This window comes from Eretmochelys imbricata, chromosome 5, assembly GCF_965152235.1.
Source record: "Eretmochelys imbricata isolate rEreImb1 chromosome 5, rEreImb1.hap1, whole genome shotgun sequence".
In the NCBI taxonomy this organism is placed as follows: domain Eukaryota; kingdom Metazoa; phylum Chordata; order Testudines; family Cheloniidae; genus Eretmochelys; species Eretmochelys imbricata.
Window position 1 is genome coordinate 120,020,195 of NC_135576.1, and position 21,335 is coordinate 120,041,529.

Sequence of the window (21,335 nt, forward strand, 5' to 3'; positions counted from 1 at the left end):
CTGGGGGGTGACACCTGCTCTGCGGGGGAGCCAGTGTCCGCAGCCGCCCTCTCGCTGCGGGACGGGAGGCGCGGTGTGGGGATTCCTCAGGAGGATCCCCCCGCCTCAGCCGCCTGACAGCTCAGCGGAGACCCGCCGCCCAGCGAGCGGGGGCGGGGGGCGGGGTGTCTAACCCGCGCCACTCAGCGCGCGCCCAGCTGAGGGGGGAGGGAGCGGACACCGGCGAACACGAGCTCCGCTGCGTCAGCCTTTCGCACACACCCGCCTCTTCTGGGAAAAGGAGGGGCGGGGCGCGAACCGCGCGTGCGCACTGAGGTCGGGGGGGGGTTGGCCTCTATATAAGCAGGAGGGCGGCCATACCATCCCACAGGCGCCAGCGGGCCAAATCTTAGTGAAGCAGTGTCTCGTGAGCGCAAGCCAAGCGGCAAAGATGGTGAAGATCGTGGAGAACCTGGTGAGCGGCTGTTAGTGGCTGTTAGTGGCGGGGCGCCCTTCGCCAGTGTCTCGGGGGCGGGCAGGGCTGTGCGCCGCCCGCCTGCCGCGCTCTCCCTGCTGCCCAGAGCCGCTGGGGGCTCGGGGCTGTTCCGTGCTCGCGGGAACGCGCGCGGGCGCAGCCCCGCCTCGTGCCCGCGCCCTAAGGGGTGAGTGGCCCCTGCCGCTGAGGGGGGGCGGGCGGCCGGCTGGGACCGGGGCGGTTCTTCTTCCCCCGCCTTTCCTCTGGGGCGGCGGTGGTCCTCGGGGCCTCGGCCGCGTTGCACGGCCGCCCCCGCCCTATTGCTGCGGGTAGCAGGGACTCTGCGCCGGGCCTTGGGGAGCTGCTCTCCTGAGGAGCCTCTGGCTGAGCCGGCGGCCGGTCTGCGCGGGGGGAGGGGATCCATTACCCCCCCTCCCCGCTCCGGCGGGCCCCCTTGTCGCGTGGGTGTGGAATCCCCGGTTGCTGGCCGTTCGAGTGGTCCCCTTGCATGGCGCGGCTGCTCCCAGCTGCCAGTCAGTCACGTTGGCCGGAGCGGCTGCAGGGTGAACTGTAGGCCCCTGCGGTTCGGGTTGGCGCTGTCGGCGCACCGCCCAAGTGGGCGCTGCGTGAAGTTCATTACAAACCACTTCAGCAGACACTGATGTGGGGCACGCCCTGCGCTGTGGAAGTACAGCTCCTGACTTGCCACTGGCAGGGGTAGCGTTTTGGTGGCCTTGATGAGGTCAAGGCACTAGTATTTTGTCAAAACAAAAGGAGGACTTGTGGCACCTTAGAGACTAACCAATTTATTTGAGCATAAGCTTCATCGAATGATGTGAGCTGTAGCTCACGAAAGCTTATGCTCAAATAAATTGGTTAGTCTCTAAGGTGCCACAAGTCCTCCTTTTCTTTTTGCGAATACAGACTAGCACGGCTGTTACTCTGAAATCTCTCCTTACAATGTGTATGATGATCAAGGTGGGCCATTTCCAGCACAAAACCAGGGTTTAACAAGAACGTCTGAGGAAGGGAGGGGTAGTTAGGAAAACAAGGGGAAATAGGTTACCTTGCATAATGACTTAGCCACTCCCAGTCTCTATTCAATTCAAGCCTAAGTTAATTGTATCCAATTTGCAAATGAATTCCAATTCAGCAGTCTCTCACTGGAGTCTGGATTTGCAGTTTTTCTGTTGTAATATCGCAACTTTCATGTCTGTAATCGCGTGACCAGAGAGCTTGAAGTGTTCTCTGACTGGTTTATGAATGTTATAATTCTTGACATCTGATTTGTGTCCATTTATTCTTTTACATAGAGACTGTCCAGTTTGACTAATGTACATGGCAGAGGGGCATTGCTGGCACATGATGGCATATAGCACGTTGGTAGAGGTGCAGGTGAACGAGCCTCTGATAGTGTGGCTGATGTTATTAGGCCCTGTGATGGTGTCCCCTGAATAGATATGTGGGCACAGTTGGCAACAGGCTTTGTTGCAAGGATAGGTTCCTGGGTTAGTGGTTCTGTTGTGTGGTATGTGGTTGCTGGTAAGTATTTGCTTCAGGTTGGGGGGCTGTCTGTAGGCAAGGACTGGCCTGTCTCCCAAGATTTGTGAGAGTGTTGGGTCATCCTTCAGGATAGGTTGTAGATCCTTTATAATGCGTTGGAGGGGTTTTAGTTGGGGGCTGAAGGTGACTGCTAGTGGCGTTCTGTTATTTTGTTTGTTAGGCCTGTCCTGTAGTAGGTAACTTCTGGGAACTCTTCTGGCTCTAGCAGTCTGTTTCTTCTCTTCTGCAGGTGAGTATTGTAGTTCTAAGAATGCTTGATAGAGATCTTGTAGGTGTTTGTCTCTGTCTGAGGGGTTGGAGCAAATGTAGTTGTATCGCAGAGCTTGGCTGTAGACAATGGATGGTGTGGTCAGGGTGAAAGCTGGAGGCATGTAGGTAGGAATAGCGGTCAGTAGGTTTCCGGTATAGGGTGGTGGTTGTGTGACCATCGTTTATTAGCACTGTAGTGTCCAGGAAGTGGATTTCTTGTATGGACTGGACCAGGCTGAGGTTGATGGTGGGATGGAAATTGTTGAAATGATGGTGGAATTTCTCAAGAGCTTCTTTTCCATGGGTCCAGATGATGAAGATGTCGTCAATATAGCGCAGGTAGAGTAGGGGCGTTAGGGGACGAGAGCTGAGGAAGCGTTGTTCTAAGTCAGCCATAAAAATGTTGGCATAGTGTGGGGCCATGCAGGTACCCATAGCAGTGCTGCTGATTTGAAGGTATATTTTGCCTACACTGTAAAGGTGACTCTGATGAACACAAGTTTGGTGTCATCTGTTGATGAGCTTGGCTGCTAGTGTAACAATTATAGGAATCATGCAGATTCCCTTCTTGGGGGGGGGGGGGGGACATTAGGTCAAGAATGGTTCGTGTTCATCTGTGCAAGCAGTTTGCCCAGTACTTTGTGAAGTGGAATAAAAGGGGGTCCCAATGTTGACAATAAACCACATCACTTTACTGGTGGACTTAAGTACTTGGTTTGTCACAACATAGTGTTTCTAGAGAGCTAGCCATGTCTAGGCAAAGCTGCTGTGATTGTGTCCTCTTAGTTTAAAACTTAAGCTGTTAAAAATTATTCTGGTATTGAATTGGGTCCTAGTTTCTTCATGTAACCGAAAACTGGGTTTCCCAAGGTAGTCTTCAGCATAAAACTGAAGCAGATCATACCCACTGGTCCTACCCTAGTGAATTCCATTGGCTTTATGGATGCGGTGAAGTAGAGAACATGACTAAATGTCTGAATCGCATGTCGGGGTAGTTATTGGTGGCCAGGTAGGTTAATGTGGTCTCTGAACCAGTATTTTAGTGCTGTTGCCTTATAGCTTCCCAGGTTATCTAAAGTGTAATGCTGGTTCCTTCAAAAACTGAATTGGTTTCTTTGATCCCTTAACTTCTTGTACATGGCCACAAATAGGAATAAATGAGTTTTATATTATACAATTTAATTATAATTATTAGTGTCACTGTATTTCTAAGGACTACACATTCATGTGACATGGCTACCTTGAAATCCAGGCTGTAGCAACACAACTAAATCCAATTTGTACAGATGACCGTCTCTGCATTCTACAATACAGCAAATTGCATAGCAGAATTTACTTGTGGATAATGTTCAGCCAACAGTAAAATGGTACATGTTCTGTTCTGTTTTATCTGTAGCATACAAGTTGGGCTGCTTTTGTCACCCATCTGGCTAAATTTCTGAATGATAACATACCGAAGGAATGCAGCAGTCTTTTAAAATACCTTAAAGTGGCTTGATCTAGAGCTAAGCAAACCTAGTGAGCTTTTAATTGCATTCATTTAAATGTGTGGGATTGCACCCTTTGAGTCTTGTGATCAAATTTAAGCCAGATGGTTTAAGTGAAATTCAGGTAACACCTCAGTCTTGGTACAAAATATAAATCTGCTTCCCAGAGTCCTTGGAGTGGTGTTGGCTCAAAACTAGCCCACTTTCACAAATGTAGATGGTGTTTCAGGTTTTACTAGAGGAGTCTCACAGCTCTAGCTATATCTGCTGCACATGTAAGCTGCTTAAATAGAGTGGTTCCATTCTTTGCTGAACTTATAGAAGACTTGGCTGTTGGTGCAGGAACATGAAGAAAATTGTTTTCCTGGTGGAGTCTAAATGATTGTGCAGTTTTTAACTAACAAGGTAGGGTTTGATAGTTATGGGCATAAGTCACCTGCTTTGCATCAAAATCTACTGCTTTGGTGGTATTTAAGGGTAAAAGTTCTAAAATGTAGGATGGAAGAACTGGACAGACTTGACTGACTGCAGTTAAAATGGCATTTTCAGAAACAGTTGACTGGAAACAAATGTTTGTATATAAGGAGAAGCTGTGTTTCTATCTGATTAGAATGATAACAAGTCTAATAAAAGAGACCCTCATGCATCAAACATACCAGAACACCAGCAGTCAGAAGCACCTGCTTCACTAGTTAGAGCAAGTATTTGATTAGAGCTCAGCACACTCTCTTTCCTTCACTCTTGCCTTACTTGCATGCCCAGTTTCTTTTTAATGCAAACTTAAAAAAAAAAAAAAAAATCTAGACTCAAGCAGTATTTATTTTCTTTGGCTTTGGGCCAGCTAGTACAACAAATGTGCTTCTGCAACTTGGTGGGTAATTCCTACATGAGAACTTTTTCTATTGCTGAAAAAGTAATAAGGTTACTGTAATAGCTTTTGGGTTGGTGTGGGAGACCTTGTTTTGGACTCATGCTAGTGTATTAAAAATTCACTGATTCTAAAGAAAGTCTTGGTATGCAACACTGGCCATTAGGATTGAGCCACCAGAATATCCAGTCTGGAAACGGAGTATGAACTTCAAAAACAAGATTAGAGCACACTTGCAAAAATAAAACTTGGTGTTGAATCTCTTCTCTCTACAGGAAGAATTTAAGTCTGAATTGAAATCTGCTGGTGATAAGCTTGTAGTTGTTGACTTCTCAGCCAAATGGTGTGGACCATGCAACGTTATCAAGCCTTTTTATCATGTAAGTAACAATTCCAAACTCAATACTCTGCTAGTTTTTACAGCTGAGACTTGACTAGTGCAAGGATATCTTATTATAAAACTAGATCACTAAAGATGTCTGAACTGTCTTATGTTAGTTGATACTCATGGGGGAAGACTTGCAAGAAAACATCAATTGTGATCTACGTGTGACTAACCACAACAATGATATTTCTAATATTGTCCAAACAATTCTTCACCACTCTCTTTAAAGCATTCTCCCTCCAAAAGAGTGAAATGCTCTTCACCACTTATTGTGGGGATCATAACAAACTGACAAGGTCAAGAAAATTGAAATAAAATCATAGTCTCTGGTGCCATAAAAGACAGCCTTGTCAAATGATTTTGAAGTCTAAATCTCAAATGTCATTCTAACAATCAAAATGACAGAATAGGCTGGAATGATATTAACACTTATGACCCAAACTAGAAAAGTGAAGAACTGTAACCCTGCATGCTAACTGTGAATAGCCATCAGTGAAAACTAGAAATCATGATTCATTAGTGTAAAATGTGGCTGTAAACTATTACAAATGTGTAGCTGGGAAATTGTACTAACTTCCTAGTACAGTAGATCCTCAGTTATGAACACTTCCAGAATGGAGGTTGTTCGTAATCTGACCAAACCATTATGGTGGTTCTTTTAAAAGTTTAAAACAGAACATTTACTTAATACAGCTTTGAAACTTTACTCTGCAGAAGAAAAATGCTGCTTTCCCTTTTTTAGTAGTTTAACACCGTACAGTACTGTTTGCTTTTTGTGTCTGCTGCTGCCTGATAGCATACTTCTGGTTCCAAATGAGGGGTGTGCTTGACTGGTCAGTTTGTAACTGAGGTTCTACTGGATCTGCTTATTTTATCAAGAGTAAACCTTTTTGATGAATGAACATACTTCACCTGTGACTCTCTCCAAAGTCTCAGCTCTGTTAAAACTTTGTTCTAATTCTCTTGAGGAATTGAGTCAAACTTTCACAAATCATCAGTTTTCTTCAGTCAAAAGAGAGACATTACAGTCTGTAAAGCTAGTAAAAAGGAATACATGTTTGAGATTCATCTCAAGGAAGAGAGTGCATGTATCACTCTGTAAATCTTACTCTTCAGCTGACTTGCAACTTGCTTAATGGTTTTAAAACTTAATTATTATGGCTTAGGCACGTGCAAATATAATCCTAGAGACACATCTGTCACATGACTTTGTGGTTGCCCTAATTTCCTAATAAAAGATCTCAGTAAAAAGCATTTGAAACTAAAATGTACTGCTAAAAATCTTAATGACTTCTATGGTACATGTAAGTGAACTCTTGACGCTCCAGCTAGTGACATCATTGCTCTATAGCAAATGAAACTTTTGCCTTTTAGTAAAAGATACTAACTGGTAAGATTTGTTTTTCCCCAAATGAGGCTCTTATAGAAGACTATCCTAGAGCACTCTTAAACAAGGTTTACGTGAAATAAACTGCAATTTTAACAATTTTTTTTTTTTGTTTTAAAACTTTAGAGTCTTTGTGAGAGGTTCCCAGACATAGTGTTTCTTGAGGTTGATGTGGATGATGCTCAGGTAAGGTCCTCAAATAAACAGTATTACTTGTTGGTGCTCTGTGGCAGAATTGGCAGTAAAGGTTAACTTTGCCATGCAATCTAATACTGGGAAACTTATCTCCTAAAACTTGAGGTGGACTTTGCTCTCAAAATGGGTCAGTCCCTGCAACAGTAGTTACCTAGAGCAAGAAACTAGGGATTAATTGTTATTTCTAAAGGGGGTATTTTAGTCCCCCTGTTGGAGAAATGTTGAATTACTATCTATCTTTAAAAGAAAAGGAGTACTTGTGGCACCTTAGAGACTAACCAATTTATCTGAGCATGAGCTTTCGTGAGCTACAGCTCACTTCATCGGATGCATACCGTGGAAACTGCAGCAAAGTCTGCTGCAGTTTCCACGGTATGCATCTGATGATGTGAGCTGTAGCTCACGAAAGCTCATGCTCAGATAAATTGGTTAGTCTCTAAGGTGCCACAAGTACTCCTTTTCTTTTTGCGAATACAGACTAACACGGCTGTTACTCTGAAACCTATCTTTAATTCCTACCAAACACTAATTGACAAGAGATCGGTCTGATTGCTAAAGTGATCTTGATCCTGTACTCCTTGCATATCCAAAGCTCCTGTTGTCCTCAGTGTATGTGAATAACAAACTTGATAAACATTCAAACTAGACTAAAATATCAATTTTAAAGTCTCAATGTTAATAGGGAGATCTCTCTAATATTTGGAATCAAGCCATATTAAAGTGTAAACTTGAGTTTGTTTTCAGTTCTTCTAATGAAGCTGAGATCCTTTCAGGAGACTTCTTATGTTCCTAAAAGCTCTCATTTCAGCTGGCTATCTATAACAGTCAGTTAGGGATTCTCTTGCACTGTTACACCCCCATCTGTTGTATTCTGGATTTTTAATATCCTTCCTCTGAAGCATTGGGGTGACCATTGCTACAGATGGGACATTAGATGGTGAGGGACAGGGCTCTGAGGTGGTATCACTGTGCAGTCTCTGGTGCCTGGCTAGCTGGTTGTTGCTTACATGTTTCGGGTGTAACTGATTGCCATGTGTGGAGTTGGGAAGGAATTTTCCACCTGGTCAAATTAGCGGTGACCTTGAGGGGAGGGGAAGGGGGTTGTCTTCCTTTGCAGCATGTGGATGCAGGTCAGTTGCCAGAACTACCTGGGTATATTGCACAGTCACTGCCATGCCATTGTGGGGGCCTTGGGCACAGGTGCACCTTGATCCTTGCTTTTGTTGCTTGTGGCACATAAGTCTAGTCTCCTGTGGGTTGTAATACTTTGGTCAAATTTCAGTTGTTGGGTGTAGTGTGCAGGGGATGGCCTACAACATACAGGAGATCAGACAAGGTGATCTGATGATCCCTTTTGGCCTTTAATTCTGATAACTGCTCAGAGCTTCCCCTTGGCCCTTATATAAGTGATACAACATTTGTTGCCTTCTGAAGTACTTATGCTGTAGGCTTGTCTGTGTATTGGCAGTATTGCTAGCTTGCCCGCAGATCTTGTTTAGAACCGGCGGTGATCTTGCACTCAGTTCCCATAGTTTCCTAATATTATAGAGGGGAAAACTACCTACTTATGTATTTACCTTCACAGTAGGAGCACAGGACAACATCTTGAATAGCATAGGCCCTGCTCTCTGCAGGGGGTGTAGCTGATCTAAATTTCACTCCCCCCCTCTTCTCCTCCTCCCCCCAATCTTTCAGTTAAATAACCTAAACAACCTTTGATTAGATATCTGATCTATTACAGCTGATGCGTCTCACCTGAAGCTATTCTGTGCTAGTGATAAACTCTTCTTGAGTGGTAATAAACAGCAGGAATGCTACTCATTGCTTAAAAGTACTTGTCCTTTTGTAATGAATGATAAATACTTCTAATTGGAATATCTTCATGAGCCTTTCTGATACAGGTTCAGAACAGGTGGAAGTAACATCAGACTGCAAACCTGGCTGACTAGTAGAGGCTTGTTTAACAAACTCATTAGGCAGACATTCAGCTGTAAAATTACCTTATAAATAAGGCATGATATGGAAGAAAGTTGGCTTTCTCTAGTATTGTGCTACTTTCTGCAGGAGTAGTCTGTCTTGTTTCTGTCTAAACAATCCAGCAAAGAGTATGAAACCACTTTCACCACTGCTAGTTGTAAATCCAAAACAGGAAGACTATAGTATATCCACATAATAACTGACTGGTCTTAAACTGACCAGAGTAGCAAATAATTACTTGGTTTTCTTTCATTTTCTGTAATCTGTTAACTAACCAGAAATTAGATTTGTATGTTTAATTTGCCAAACTAAAATTGCAGTGAAACTTTTTTTTTAGGACATTGCTTCAGAGTGTTCAGTCAAGTGCATGCCAACATTCCAATTTTACAAGCAGGGCAAAAAGGTAGGTTTTCAACATTCTTAGTGAAACAGTGTATAGGGGTGGGGCGGGGAGGATACTGGATGCTGAAACAGTAAATATGAATTAAAATAACTACATGTATGGGGTCAGAAAAAACATGCTAATGAGATTTAACTCAGAGCTGCTGGAAGTATATTCTAGGGGAAAAATAGGACACTGGGGCAAGTGACCCCACACAATAGTTAGCCAAATCCTGACTCTGTCTCTGGAGAAGTGGCACCTTGTGAAGATCTCACATAGCTTGCGTCTCAATTTACCTCCTGAGCAATATAGTTCACTTACACTCTCACTTAGAACACACTTGGCTTTAGAGTAGCCTCAGAAACAAGGAAGTTCATATTGGCACCCGAAGAGCAGGATAATACCTAGCCTACAGCAATAGGTCACTAATGTTAGAAACTACTTCTGAATGATCTAACTGCATGTAGCAAGTTCTGGCAACACTCTAGGTTTGTATTCCATGTAAATCCTAATGTGAAGTTATGACCCAGACTTTGAGCCTCTCTCTTCAGAACCTAATATGTCTGAAACCTGCTTTATGCACCTATCCCAGCTGAAGGCCATCTGGACTTAATTTTAATTACTATTCCTATCTTTTTGGACCCATCATAACTAAATTCATAACTTTTTTAAAAAACAAGCAAACTAATCTATATATAGATGTGTTTATTCTTCAGCTATATAGAAAGGCTAAAGTAACATTCAATACTTCTGCACAATAACAAAATTGTAATTTCTGTCAATTATGTCAGAGCTGATGCTCAAGTCTAAACTCCAGGTGCTATAATAAAGAGAACTTGGGCAAGACTTCTCATGCTTTCTCTCAACCTAGAGGTGAGCTTCGGGTTGGAATATCTGATTTTAGTAACCTCATTTGGCTGGCTGTTCTCCAAAAGCACTTAGTTATGAAATAATTGGATGGATGGCTGTGCTCTTATATAAAACAGGTCCTTCATACTGACTGACATCTTCATTGTGGGCTAGTGTATAACCAGACTTGCAGGCACATTGCTCAAATTTCCTTCATTTTAGGAAGGGCCTTCCGGGGTGGGAGCTGTGGCTTTCAAAAACTAAATTTGCCCATCAGAAAATATGCCTCAAATGTTAGGTAGATTGAGTAGGTGGTTACTATGTCCAGTGTAGACAAGACTCTTATCTTCCAGAATCTCTAGTAACTTTGTCTTTAAAACTAAATATATCCTTTTGTTGCTGAGTTTGTTCCTTGTTCTCCAGCTGAGTTAGATTTGTGAACATGTTTTCAAAGTGTTACTTATCTAAAGTTAATTCATCTGGATGTGAAGTGGTGTCAACCCCTTAGTGCAGTAGGTGAAAAGACATGGTCTTGCATCCAGAGTCTAACTGAATAGTTTGACTTCTTGTGGATAATATGCAAGATTTTGGTAAGAAAAGTTTAATTCTATAAAACTTAATATTTTGAAAGCCAAGATTGGCCTGGGATGTGTAGCTGGTTCATATGAAATCTGTAAGACTGGAGAACAATATATTAGGGTCTGGCCCAAAGTGTGTGAAATACTTTGGGATGCAGAGCTGCAGAATACAAAATCTGGAAAGCAAAACCATACTTCAAACCTCCAATGCTGGCCACCTATTATAGTATGGGACTAAAATTGCCAATATCTTTCCAAGGATTATAAAACTGTTTGGGCTAAAATCACTGTTTTTTAAATGGCTATACTTAAAACAAATTCTTGTTACAGGTGCATGAATTCTCTGGAGCAAACAAAGAGACGCTGGAAGAAAGTATTACCAAGCTACGCTGATCGAACACTGTGAACAGTTAATGTTGACTGTTTACATATAGCCTGTAACTTTTTCTACTTATGGAAACTAATCAAGGTAGCTAAATATGTATCCAAAAATTGTCACTTCAGACTGTAAATGAGTACAATAAAATGTAAATTCTTCACTTACAGAGACTGCTGTCCAGTGTGTGAAACTAGGCAGCTTGCATAATATATAGCTGTATTGCTTCTGGGGGTGGATGGCTAGGTGGTAATGTGGTGGTCTACTGGATCAAATGCTAGATATTAAGTTGTTCCCCCCTCAATCCCTCTGAAGTACTCCCCTAAAACTAGATGGCTATTCTCACTAGTATTGACCTGCTTTGTACAGCAGGAGATCGCTAATTTCCAGCAGTCTGTCCTCTTTGAACAAAGTTCTCAGTGCAAATAGTTCACCATAACCCATCTTAATCCAAATAGCATGTTTTGCAGTAATAGCTGATTTGTACCATGTAATGTAGCCATCTTATTCTGCTCAGGTTTGGAGGTGCCAGCACACTATGTTCTCATGCTAATGTCTGAGAGGTACCAAAACTATAGTTTTAATGGCTTTAGAAGGTCACTATGTTAAAAACATTCCTAGGATTCCATATTCAAGATGCCTCGCTTGCCTGGCTCAGAAGTAATATAGTGAGAACTATTTTCTGCTAAAACTTGAAATGAGAGTGGGGAAGAGGGGTCCAAACAACCTTAGCAAGGTTGTTATGTGTTATCTGCTGTCAATTGGTTTCATTGTCTAGATGACTTCAAGTTGAAGCTTTTTTTCAATTTCTAAGTCCACAAAAAGCTCTTTGGTGCTGTCTGTCGCAAGATCCAGCGTCCGGTCTATTCCCCACCTGTAACCAGTCCCCTGGGAGTGCCAAAGGACCCACACCATTCCAAAGGGTCAGGCTCCTGCTCTCTATGACTGAATGAGGTCTTGGGCCATTAGCAATACCTGTCTTTCTTTAGTTCCCTGTGACAAATCTAGACAGACTTGTACAGTATGAGGCTCCTGCAGCCCTTTAGGGCACAATGCACTGAGTATTTGCATCTGCCTTCCAGAGTTAAGTGTTGATTGTTCAAGTCTTTGGGGTTTGCCTTGTTTCTTTGATTCTCAGTTGATATGGGTTGGTTTCACCAAGTTCTTTAATGACCCATTGGTGACACCAACACCTCATGTCTCTCACTCCAAGAGCAGTGTTTACCTTTTGCTCCTCTTGTGTAGCAATCAAAAGCACAAAGGGAAAGTGAGGCAAACACAACCTTCATAAATCACAAAAGATTCCTGCTGTCACACTGACCTCAGCTGACTAGAGCTGGGAACTTAGTGTGACATCTTGTGCATTAATTCATCACATAGCAACCTTACAGTAAGTTGGTGGCTAGGAGGTTTTATTGCATGGATCATCAAACTTAATAGTTTAGTACTGCATTCCCTAGCACAAATCAGCATAGGTAGAATTTACAGATCAAGTTAAAGGAAAAAATTGCAAAACCTGTCAAGGCTGACCTATTATAGTAAGTTTTTTTTTTTTTAAAAAAAAGTGTCCTGGTCTCCCATTCTTCAGCAAGAAGGCTGAGCTGTATTTGTGGGAGTGGGCCAGGGCTTGCTTTCAGCCAGAATTACTTGCTATCTCTTCATCAAGAGCTGTGGAGCTGCAGGCTGTAATTCCCATTGACTATCAAAGTTGTGCTTGAGTCTTTTCCTAGGTAACTCTTAAGCTCTCAAGCCTGTGTTCCTTGGCAATAGGTTAGTCAACTGCCCTAACCTTCAGGCTGTTCATGAAGTTAAGATAGTTGTGCTGCACTGACAACTGGAAGGCTAAAGATGTATTCTTTATACCACATGATAGTTAAGAATCTAGCAGGGATGTTTGCTATTGCCTTAGTGTGAGGCATAGGACACTTCAGGTTTTTTCTTTTTATAAGATGTTGACTTTGGACTCCATTGGGCTTCCTGGAGCCCATGCAGAACCTAATCTGTTTTGGCAACAGGGGCTGCTGCCTAATTTTAAGGTGCATTAGCTGCTGTAGCACTTAATACATTCAGTATTCATTTATCTGTGATAGCCAGTAGAGCTAATATAATAAGCCCCCACTTGGATGATGTGAGCATGCTGTGTGAACCTTTTAGTTGCCAGGTGAAAGGCATCAGGCAGTCTGTTTACACCTTATTCATCATTTTTAGGGGCTCTGACCTCCCTGTTCTCTCCATAAAGGTTGTTGTTTCTATGTGCACCTGCAGATGGGGAGCTCTGATGTTATTCAAGGTACTTACTACTACAAGCTCTCCATCTTAGGCTATATTCAATATCTTTGAGTTGAGCACTTTTGTCTATCTGGACCTCACTTACCTCTTCCACAACACAAGATAATCTTAGGCACTCAGCTCCACAGGAGGTAAAGGCATGTGACCACTAAGTTCCTGCAGAATTTCCTAGATGTGGATATATACTTGTCCTAGTGAATATGAAGAGCTGTTCAAGTTAAAATAAGGAGTTGTTCTCAAATTGGTATGGTCTGAGGGAAGGAGGTTGTGTGTAAAACAGATGGGAAAAGGTTCAGGTTAAATTACAAAGTTGGCAGATGTCAGTCTTTCCCAAATTAATCTGGAATGCATAGCCAATCAGTCAGGTTATTTATGCACAAAAACAAAGTCATAAATATTGCCACTCCATGTAGTCAGTTTATTGTCAAGATAAGAACAATTTTCTTTATCAATAAGATTAACACTAGTTGAATATTTGACCATTTAATGGGTGATCTTTAGAGCTGTTCTAATACTGTATTGTCATGCAAAGAAACTATTTCATCAGATTACTCCTGGGCTATATGTTGCTGTGACTCTGACAAGCATGTTACTAGCTACAGAATAAAATCTACATTTTAAGGGGATCTAGTACAAATCTATTTAACTGTAGCAGATAGTATTTAAAAGATTGCAGTTGACTTCTGCTCTCTGCATGGACCTTAGTTCACATCAAGCTGTCAAGCAGCTCAGTTAAGGTTACCTGCATTTTAAAAAAGTCAGATCCTCAGTATAAAGCCATATAGCAGCACTGAAAGTTTACCTGACTGGCATTTTTCAAAATGCCCATGAAATTAGAGTAGTGCATTCTTATAAGCCTCAATCACATGTATCAATGAGGACTGATAAGCTGTGATAAAGTGGATTAATTGCATAACTGCAGGAGCAACAATTTGTTGTAGCATTGTATTTGAAGAAGCCAGTTGGAGACTTGTCTAATTTGAACATAATTTTTAATGGGCTAAAGTATTTAGTGAATTATGGCTGAACATTTGGTGACAAGATAGACAAGCTATTGGTATGGCTTTCCTTATGGAATGAACCACACAACCTTTACACTTTTACTACTGCTTTTCCAAGGTTTTCTCCCTTTAACATTCCCATGAAAGCTGCTGGCATTTTTTCAAATCCTTCAGTAACATGTTCTTCACACTTAATTTTCCCCTGTGGAAAGAAACAATTTTTACTCAACTTACTGTGCAGGTGGTCTAAACTGTAGCTAGATCCATTCAACTCATAATTCCTAGCAGCTGATGTGAACTGTGGTAGCTCTGAAGTCAATGGAGCTGTACCTGTTTACATCAGCTAAAGAGCTCACCTTTTGAATAAACAGTAATGTCTGTAGTGAAGTTTTTGGTTTATTTTAGTGACCTCACCATTAAATACTGATCAGCAAAAGTGATTTAAACATGGTTGCTGCTTTTGGTGGCCCACCTACCATTGTTCCTCTGATGCCAAATTCCCTGTGGATCAGTTACTTCTGCAGAGGCTAGCTGCAATAGGTCTAACAGAACTAAGTCTTCAGGTGTGGAGCATTAGAACTCCAAAAACAAGATTTTTCTTCCTCCCCTAGTAAGTGCAATATTGCCAACCCCAAGTGTTCAAAAGCTGTAATAGGCCCCACAACAACTTTGTGGTTCTTTGATGCTTAGTGTTGTCTTTAGGGCTCATTTTCAAGCTTCTCTGCAACCAAACTGAGGTGGTTTAAAAAAAATTCACAAAAATTGGCCATACTGTCAGTGGAGGGGGAAGGAATAGAGCAAGTACTTCAGATATTTGCCAAGTGGCAAAAAAGGCAAAGTAGTTGGACTAGTTTTGAAGTGTCTCTTGTTAAGAGACTTGCACTTATGTTTAGGGATATCCCTGGCCCTCTTCTCACTCATCAGTTCTCTGACCTTACAGTAGAGATGAGCTGAGTTTGGTACCTTGCCCCTTCATTTTTGGCCAAGCATAGTTTTGGCTGCTGCATGTACTCTTCCTCTTCTGTATTGTGTTCAGCATGGTTTGCCTCTGCCTCTCCCCCTACACACAACCCCTGCTTGAGGGACATGTTGGGTATGGAAGAGCAGTGTATGACAGCAGACTTGACTCTTGTTAGTGTAGTCTTTGCTAAAGAAGGAAATAGCAGCATGAGTTCACAGACTAGTCTGAGAAACTGTCCATTTCTTACCTCAACAACCCATCTTAACAGTATCTTCAGGGCCTCCTCACGCTTGTGATTCCACCGAGAGACAAGAAATCCTTCCATGTAAAGCTCATTGAAGATCATTGGAATCTGAACATAAGGTCCTGTTGGAAATGGTAATAGACAAAAGAGCAGTAATATTACTTGGTTTAAAACCAAACCAATGTGCAGTAAGGAGAAGCTGAGATGCTGGTAAAGCCAAGCTAGTCCGTGTGTCATCAGCCCCAGGCTGCACTTCTTGACCAGATTGGGCCCTGCACAAAATGGAGATACTGGTGGTGCAGACCACCTCTCCCCATAGGCCAGTGGTTAGAGCACTGACCAAGGAACCTGGAATGTCAGACATTTAATTTTTTTATTCTCTCCTTACCCCTCCCCCCCAGCTCCCATTGATTTCAATTGAGTTGGCAGTACTTAATATCAACACAAATCCCACCATAAAAGTAAAACCATCTAAAGCCCTAGGGAAAGAACTTTTCCATCTAGATGGCTGAACTATAATCAGCTTTGCTAGACATAGCATGTATCAGGCTGTTTTACCATTGCTGTTTAATTTAGAACATTAAGCAAATACCACCCTAAAGATAAAGTTGGAATTCTTGAAACAATCCAGCTCATCATTCTCTACTGCCCTCTAGTGGTGTGCAAGAGTGACTCAGTCTCATTTAAATCACATACCAACTGTCACCAGGCCTGTTACAGTGAGTTCTCTGGTTGTACTCTGCAAGGGATTCCTTTCTTGCTGCTATTATTTTAGATGAGGTCCAGTCACTGCTTTTGCTGAAAATTAGTAATTTGCACTTCTTGAACAGTTATTTCTATGGTGGTTGCCCATCACTACTCTCTTTCCCCATTCCTGTTAAACCAATGTTCATTTCCCCCACATCATCTTGGTAGATAGTTAAATCTCATTGTCCTATTGTCCATCTGGAACTATTTAATGTTAAATATCAAAGATCAGTTATTATTGAAGTGAGTTCTCCCATTTGAGGGATATTTCCATCCCTTGCCATATTCATTCCTATTTACTCAGATGCAGCTTTGACTACAATGAGCCTTGCTGTTTCTGTGAAGCTTTACCATTCCATGGTGGAAAAGGACCATGAACTAAGTTTGTTTTGTTTTCATTTTTTTTTTTTGAGGCACAGAATACAAGATTGATTAACTTTGTCCTAAAAATACAGCATGGGGGATGAATTTGCTTGACAAAAATATATATTTTAATTTTGAGGGTTTGTTTCACATTGAAGCAACATAAAAGCCATTAAAAGAATTCAAAGAGGAAAGTTTTATTTTTTTCACCATAAAAACTGACCAAAAACCTCATACCTTTCTGGGGCACTGTGTCATTGTATCCAGAGATGGCTCCGCACACAGCAATCCGGCCAAATTTCTTCATTTGATTCAGAACAATACTTGAAAACTCTCCACCCACCTAAGGTAGTCAGAACATAGATAAAGTGACATAAAACCTATATTGATCATTGGGGGCTGAACTTGTAAATGTTTAAGCATGTAAATAACTTTCATGTGAGTTATCCCATTGAGCAGTGCAGATCTAATGGGGGGTTAGTTGCTAGAGTTAAGTTACTCATAAGCTTAAGTGCTTGTAAGAGCAGGCCCTTATTTGGAAGTGTTTGACTCAGAAGCACTGCTCTGCGCCCATCTCTGCTATATGTTATTTCACAGTTCTATAATATCAAGGCTGAGGGTCAGGGTCATATTGGCATGCAGTTTCCTATTTAGATAGCATTTTAAAAATACATAAGAGGACATAGTGCCTGCCCTGAAGTGTTCATCTAAATTAGATGAAGGACCAGGAAGAGATTGAGTTTGAGAGCAGCAAGATGAACACCTTGGATCTAATTTAATATCAACCTGGAAAGGTGAGTGAGGTTAAACAGAGGCATGGTATGAGAAAGGAGGTGGATGGTTAGCAGGTGAAGTCTAACTAGAAGCAGAGTTTTTAGGAAGGGCGTGGGGGGGGAAGCAGCTGATCTAGGGCAAATGTGAAAAGGGGAGTGGACAAGAGGAAGGCTTTGCTGGCAGAGTGCAGGTACAAAGGGACTCAGAAGACTAAGTGCTAAGAGGTAAACTGGGCAGGATCTTGAAAGTAGCACCAAAATACCAAGCAAGAATTTCTGCTGACAATATTATATTTACAGTATATCCCATTAGGACTCCAGCACTGGAATGATCAGATCTTCCAAATGGCCTGCCTGGTGCAGGAGTGCTAATTATTTAAACCATTAGACAAACAGTAGTAAGCTACTGTTCCACAGCTTTCTCATAGGAGTCTGTGCAAGAAGTATTTTGTAACATCCTCTCCTCAGCTTGACGAAGCTTCACTGGCATCATGCTTTTTCCATTTGCTTGGCAAAATATTGAATAGTTTTCTGTGTGTTTCTAAGTGGAGATGTTTTCATTTGTGCACCAGCTGTGCTGATGTCAGCCCGCTTCTGGGAAAAGGCTGTAAATCCTGCTCCATAGCCAAGCTATTTCCAGAGGTCATGCCCTGAGCATTTTAGGAGAGTATTAACACTGCGTTTCTTTCATCCTTACCACCCTCCCCACATATGGTCTCAGCTGTTGACTTTCATTCAAACAATATGTCCATAGGGCAGCTACTTTCCAAATGCTCACCCAACATCTGCAGGGCCCCAGAGACACTGTTGACTGGGATTTAAAGGTATGGTGTGAGATCATGTCAGATGGGAGCCTAGGCTTTAGCTTAACCAGTTTGGATCTACTAAAGAACAACTTGCCTTGACTAGAGCTTTTGAAAGTATTATTACACTGAGCGAAATCAATCTAGCTCATGCAGTCTAACACGCCTAATTGAGGCAAAGGCTGAATAGCTAGAATCTGCTAGAACTGAAACATGGTTGATGTAGTCATGGTACTGATGGCTATTTTACCAACCTGCCACCCAAGATGTGTGTCCAGGGCTCTGTCACCCCTAGGTGGACAGGTCCTCCACTGCTGAAACTCAGTGGAGTGCCACCGAATGGAATGCATCTACACCAATTTACCATCTAGCTCAGGATGACTAAGTGTCTTCCATGATGAAGCCACACCTTATTATGAATAAGGGCATATGCTTTTCAAGAAAACCTACGAAGATAAAAGGGTTTTTTTTAAATCTGTAATTGACATTTGGGGACTTTTCCATGTTGCTGGAAGGGAGGGGCAGGGGGATGCATTGTGATGGTAACCATTTTCCCTGAAAACGTTGAGGGCTGCCAAATCAGGGCAGGAGGGACCATTAAGTGAGCAAGAACTCTTATCATCAGGGCCAATGGTTTGTCAGGGATTTCTTGACTGCTTTGATCTTTCTGGGGAAAAAAAGTCAGAGCCGCTCACTGACTTAAGAATTGCTGTGTTGTGCTGCTTTTCCCACTGCCTTTGCAGAGGTTGAAGGGAGAAAGCTGTGGTGGTGAAGAGAATCATACTGGCCTTCCTGAGCCAGCGGGCAGGTGAAGGAGTTGTTTTAAACTATTAGTTATGCTTTTAGTTTTATACAGTTTCTATAGTAATACTAGGGGCATTTTGATTATAATGAGCCAGCATGTCTATTTTGCTTTTTTAAATTCATTGTAGCTTGTCCTATTATTTTATGCTAGTGCTACATATTAGATCATTGTGCTAGGTACCGTACAGATAGAGAGACCGTCCCTGCTCCCAAAACCTTACAATCTAAACAGAGAGCCAAAGAGCAGAATAAAAGAAGTGCTGTTATCCCCATTGTATAGATGGAGAACTGAGGCACAAAGAGATTAAGTAATTTGCCCATTGTCACACCTAGATCTACCAAGTCACAGTCAAGTGGCTTAAATACATGACCATCCTTCCACTGTCCAAACCCCTCAGACCTGCCACTGACACGCCACCTTAGATTAATTTTACATATAGCCAAAGTACAACTTTCCTCTCCCTATCCCCAAACAGTGAAAGCAAGAACAATTGTGCAAATCAACTCCCTGTTTCGGCGTTATTCCTCCTTTCCAATGCTCCTGAACTGGAACTTCAGAATTTCATGAAAACGCAGGCCAGCAGTTTTCACTAGCAACTAGGAATTTGAAAGGGAAAACTGAAACAGCGTGAGCCCTGACCTTCTCTAATGGGGCTATTTCTCACAGGATGAGGCCACAACATTCCAAGTGCACATGCACGTCAGAAAGATGTGGACTTTTGCAACAAGCTGCACTCTTGCCAATCCTAGTTTGAACTCACGTTATCAAAGTAGCAGTCGTAGCCAGCGGGTGAGGCCTTTCTCAGTGCTTCTTCCAAGGATCCTACAGCCTTATAGTTAAAGGCTTCATCAAAGCCAATCTGTTTCAGATAAGCAACCTTTTTATCTGAGCCAGCGCAGCCAACCACTTTACAACCCTGGAGGAACAGAAAATACATCTTAACTCACAGGTGGTTTCAGCATAAAATACAAGATACAAATGAGATGCTACATGCCACCAGACAGTAGAGCCTGCAACTCACCTTTTCCTTCCCCTGCACAGCTTTGGAATGCTGCAGGTTCCCTACATCCCCAGCTCCCACTGCCTTGAGTTGCCCTGTGAAAGCTGATCTCCCCTACTTCTCTTTGCCCTGCACAGAAAGTAGCCATCAGGCAACATGGGACTTTGAACTGCTACACTAACGTATTTTATAGATGTTCTGTTAGCCTCTGTGCTTTAGCTACAGGGATCTTAAAAAGGAAGATTGTCATTTTCAAGGATCCATCACTGAATGGGTTAAATTTATGACATATGACACAAGCCACTTAAGTCACATTTCAGACCATTTCTCTTTGTGTTAATGACAGAGAAAAATGTTTCTAGAAGTGTGTACACTCTTCCCTTTTCCCCCCAACATTTTAATCTCCTGTAAGACAGGGGTTCTCAAACTTCTTTCTGAGTGCCGCCACCCCTCCCCCACCCCAGCCCATGCTATAAAAACTCCAGGGCCCACCTGTGCCACAACTGTTTTTCTGCATATAAAAGCCAGGGCAAGTGTTATGGGTCAGCAAGCAGGGCAATTGCTCAGGGCCCCATAACACAGGCCTCCACAAAACTAAGTTTTTTAGGCTTTGGCTTCAGCCCCAGGTGGCAGGGCCCCAAGCTTCAGCCCTGCATGGTGGGGCTATGGCTTTCTGCCCTGGGCAGTGAGTCTAATACTGGCCCTGGTTGGCTGCCCCCTATAACTTGCTTGTGGCCTTCCCAGGGGACCCCAGGCCCCTGATTGAGAACTACTTCTGTAAGGTACATATATTGTATGTTGTTGACAGGTGAAGACTGGCTTGTGGTGTAGTGACAATGGCGTGATCTGCCAACTCAGGGGCAGCTAGGGCCACTGACCAGGAATGCACGTGCTGTATCACTGGCTCCGGAGAGTGCTGGTTGCAAGGTTTGCAGCAGCTGAATGATAAGTGCAGGCAGGAGTTGGTCATGGCATATTTTATTTATTCCCTGGGGCAAGTCTGCTCTAAGAGACACTGTCCCCCTTCCTCCTAAGCATGCAAATCCCTCCACTCCTCTCCTTAGTCTCTGGTGTTCATATGAACAATTCAAGCCACTCACTCCGATTTTAGCAATCTGCCCCACCACTGAACCCACAGCGCCAGCTGCTGCAGTAACCAGCACCGTGTCTCCTGCTCTTATCTTGCAGATCTCAAATAGGCCGAAGTATGCAGTGAGGCTGAAAGAGGAAGGAAATGATCAGTGGAGATTGGTGGAGACATTACAAACACAAAGTCGGGTCATGCTTCATGTAGCTTCCCAGGGGAGGGGATATCTCATCCCATTACAGATTCTTTTTCCTCGTTCTATATGAAGTACTAGAAATTATTTATAATGTGTACAAAATCCATTCAAGCTATTTGAATGTGGAAAGCTACACATCTTGCCCATTTTTAAAATAAATGTTAAGAAGCTTCTGTTCTGCACAGATCACAAATAGCAAGCTGAAAGCTTTCCATGGGGCTTATCCTTCTACAAATATAGAGGTAAGAAAAGAAGTAAGTTAAGAGGAGCTAGGCAACAGAAAGCATGAGTGGAATGGAATTTCTTCTGTATTTAG

General features: G+C 42.5%; 2 protein-coding genes across 7 annotated transcripts in view; one reads left to right on the plus strand and one right to left on the minus strand.

Annotated features, from left to right (window-relative positions):
- The first annotated feature begins 301 nt into the window (after positions 1-301).
- Positions 302-10,917, plus strand: LOC144265277 (thioredoxin-like). Its single transcript, XM_077817762.1, has 5 exons — positions 302-454; positions 4,897-5,001; positions 6,520-6,579; positions 8,903-8,968; positions 10,705-10,917. Exons 1-5 carry the CDS (start codon positions 431-433, stop codon positions 10,765-10,767), a joined length of 318 nt encoding a protein of 105 aa, XP_077673888.1. The 5' UTR covers positions 302-430; the 3' UTR covers positions 10,768-10,917.
- A 2,531-nt stretch (positions 10,918-13,448) lies between these two features.
- PTGR1 (prostaglandin reductase 1) overlaps positions 13,449-21,335 on the minus strand; it is a 45,470-nt gene continuing 37,583 nt past the window's right edge. For all 6 annotated transcript variants that reach the window (XM_077817766.1, XM_077817764.1, XM_077817763.1 and 3 more), the window contains 5 exons: positions 20,837-20,954; positions 19,497-19,652; positions 16,593-16,698; positions 15,249-15,367; positions 13,449-14,242 (listed from right to left, as the gene is read on the minus strand). In XM_077817766.1, coding sequence (XP_077673892.1) covers positions 14,132-14,242; positions 15,249-15,367; positions 16,593-16,698; positions 19,497-19,652; positions 20,837-20,954 — 610 coding nt within the window. In that variant the 3' untranslated portion in view covers positions 13,449-14,131. The remainder of the gene's footprint in view (positions 14,243-15,248; positions 15,368-16,592; positions 16,699-19,496; positions 19,653-20,836; positions 20,955-21,335) is intronic.

Excerpts from the sequence above, each read along its gene's own strand:
- LOC144265277 (XM_077817762.1), top strand. The coding sequence starts at position 431 with ATGGTGAAGATCGTGGAGAACCTG. Across the intron at positions 455-4,896 it reads TGAAGATCGTGGAGAACCTG|GAAGAATTTAAGTCTGAATT; the intron begins GTGAGCGGCTGT and ends TTCTCTCTACAG. Across the intron at positions 6,580-8,902 it reads TTGATGTGGATGATGCTCAG|GACATTGCTTCAGAGTGTTC; the intron begins GTAAGGTCCTCA and ends CTTTTTTTTTAG.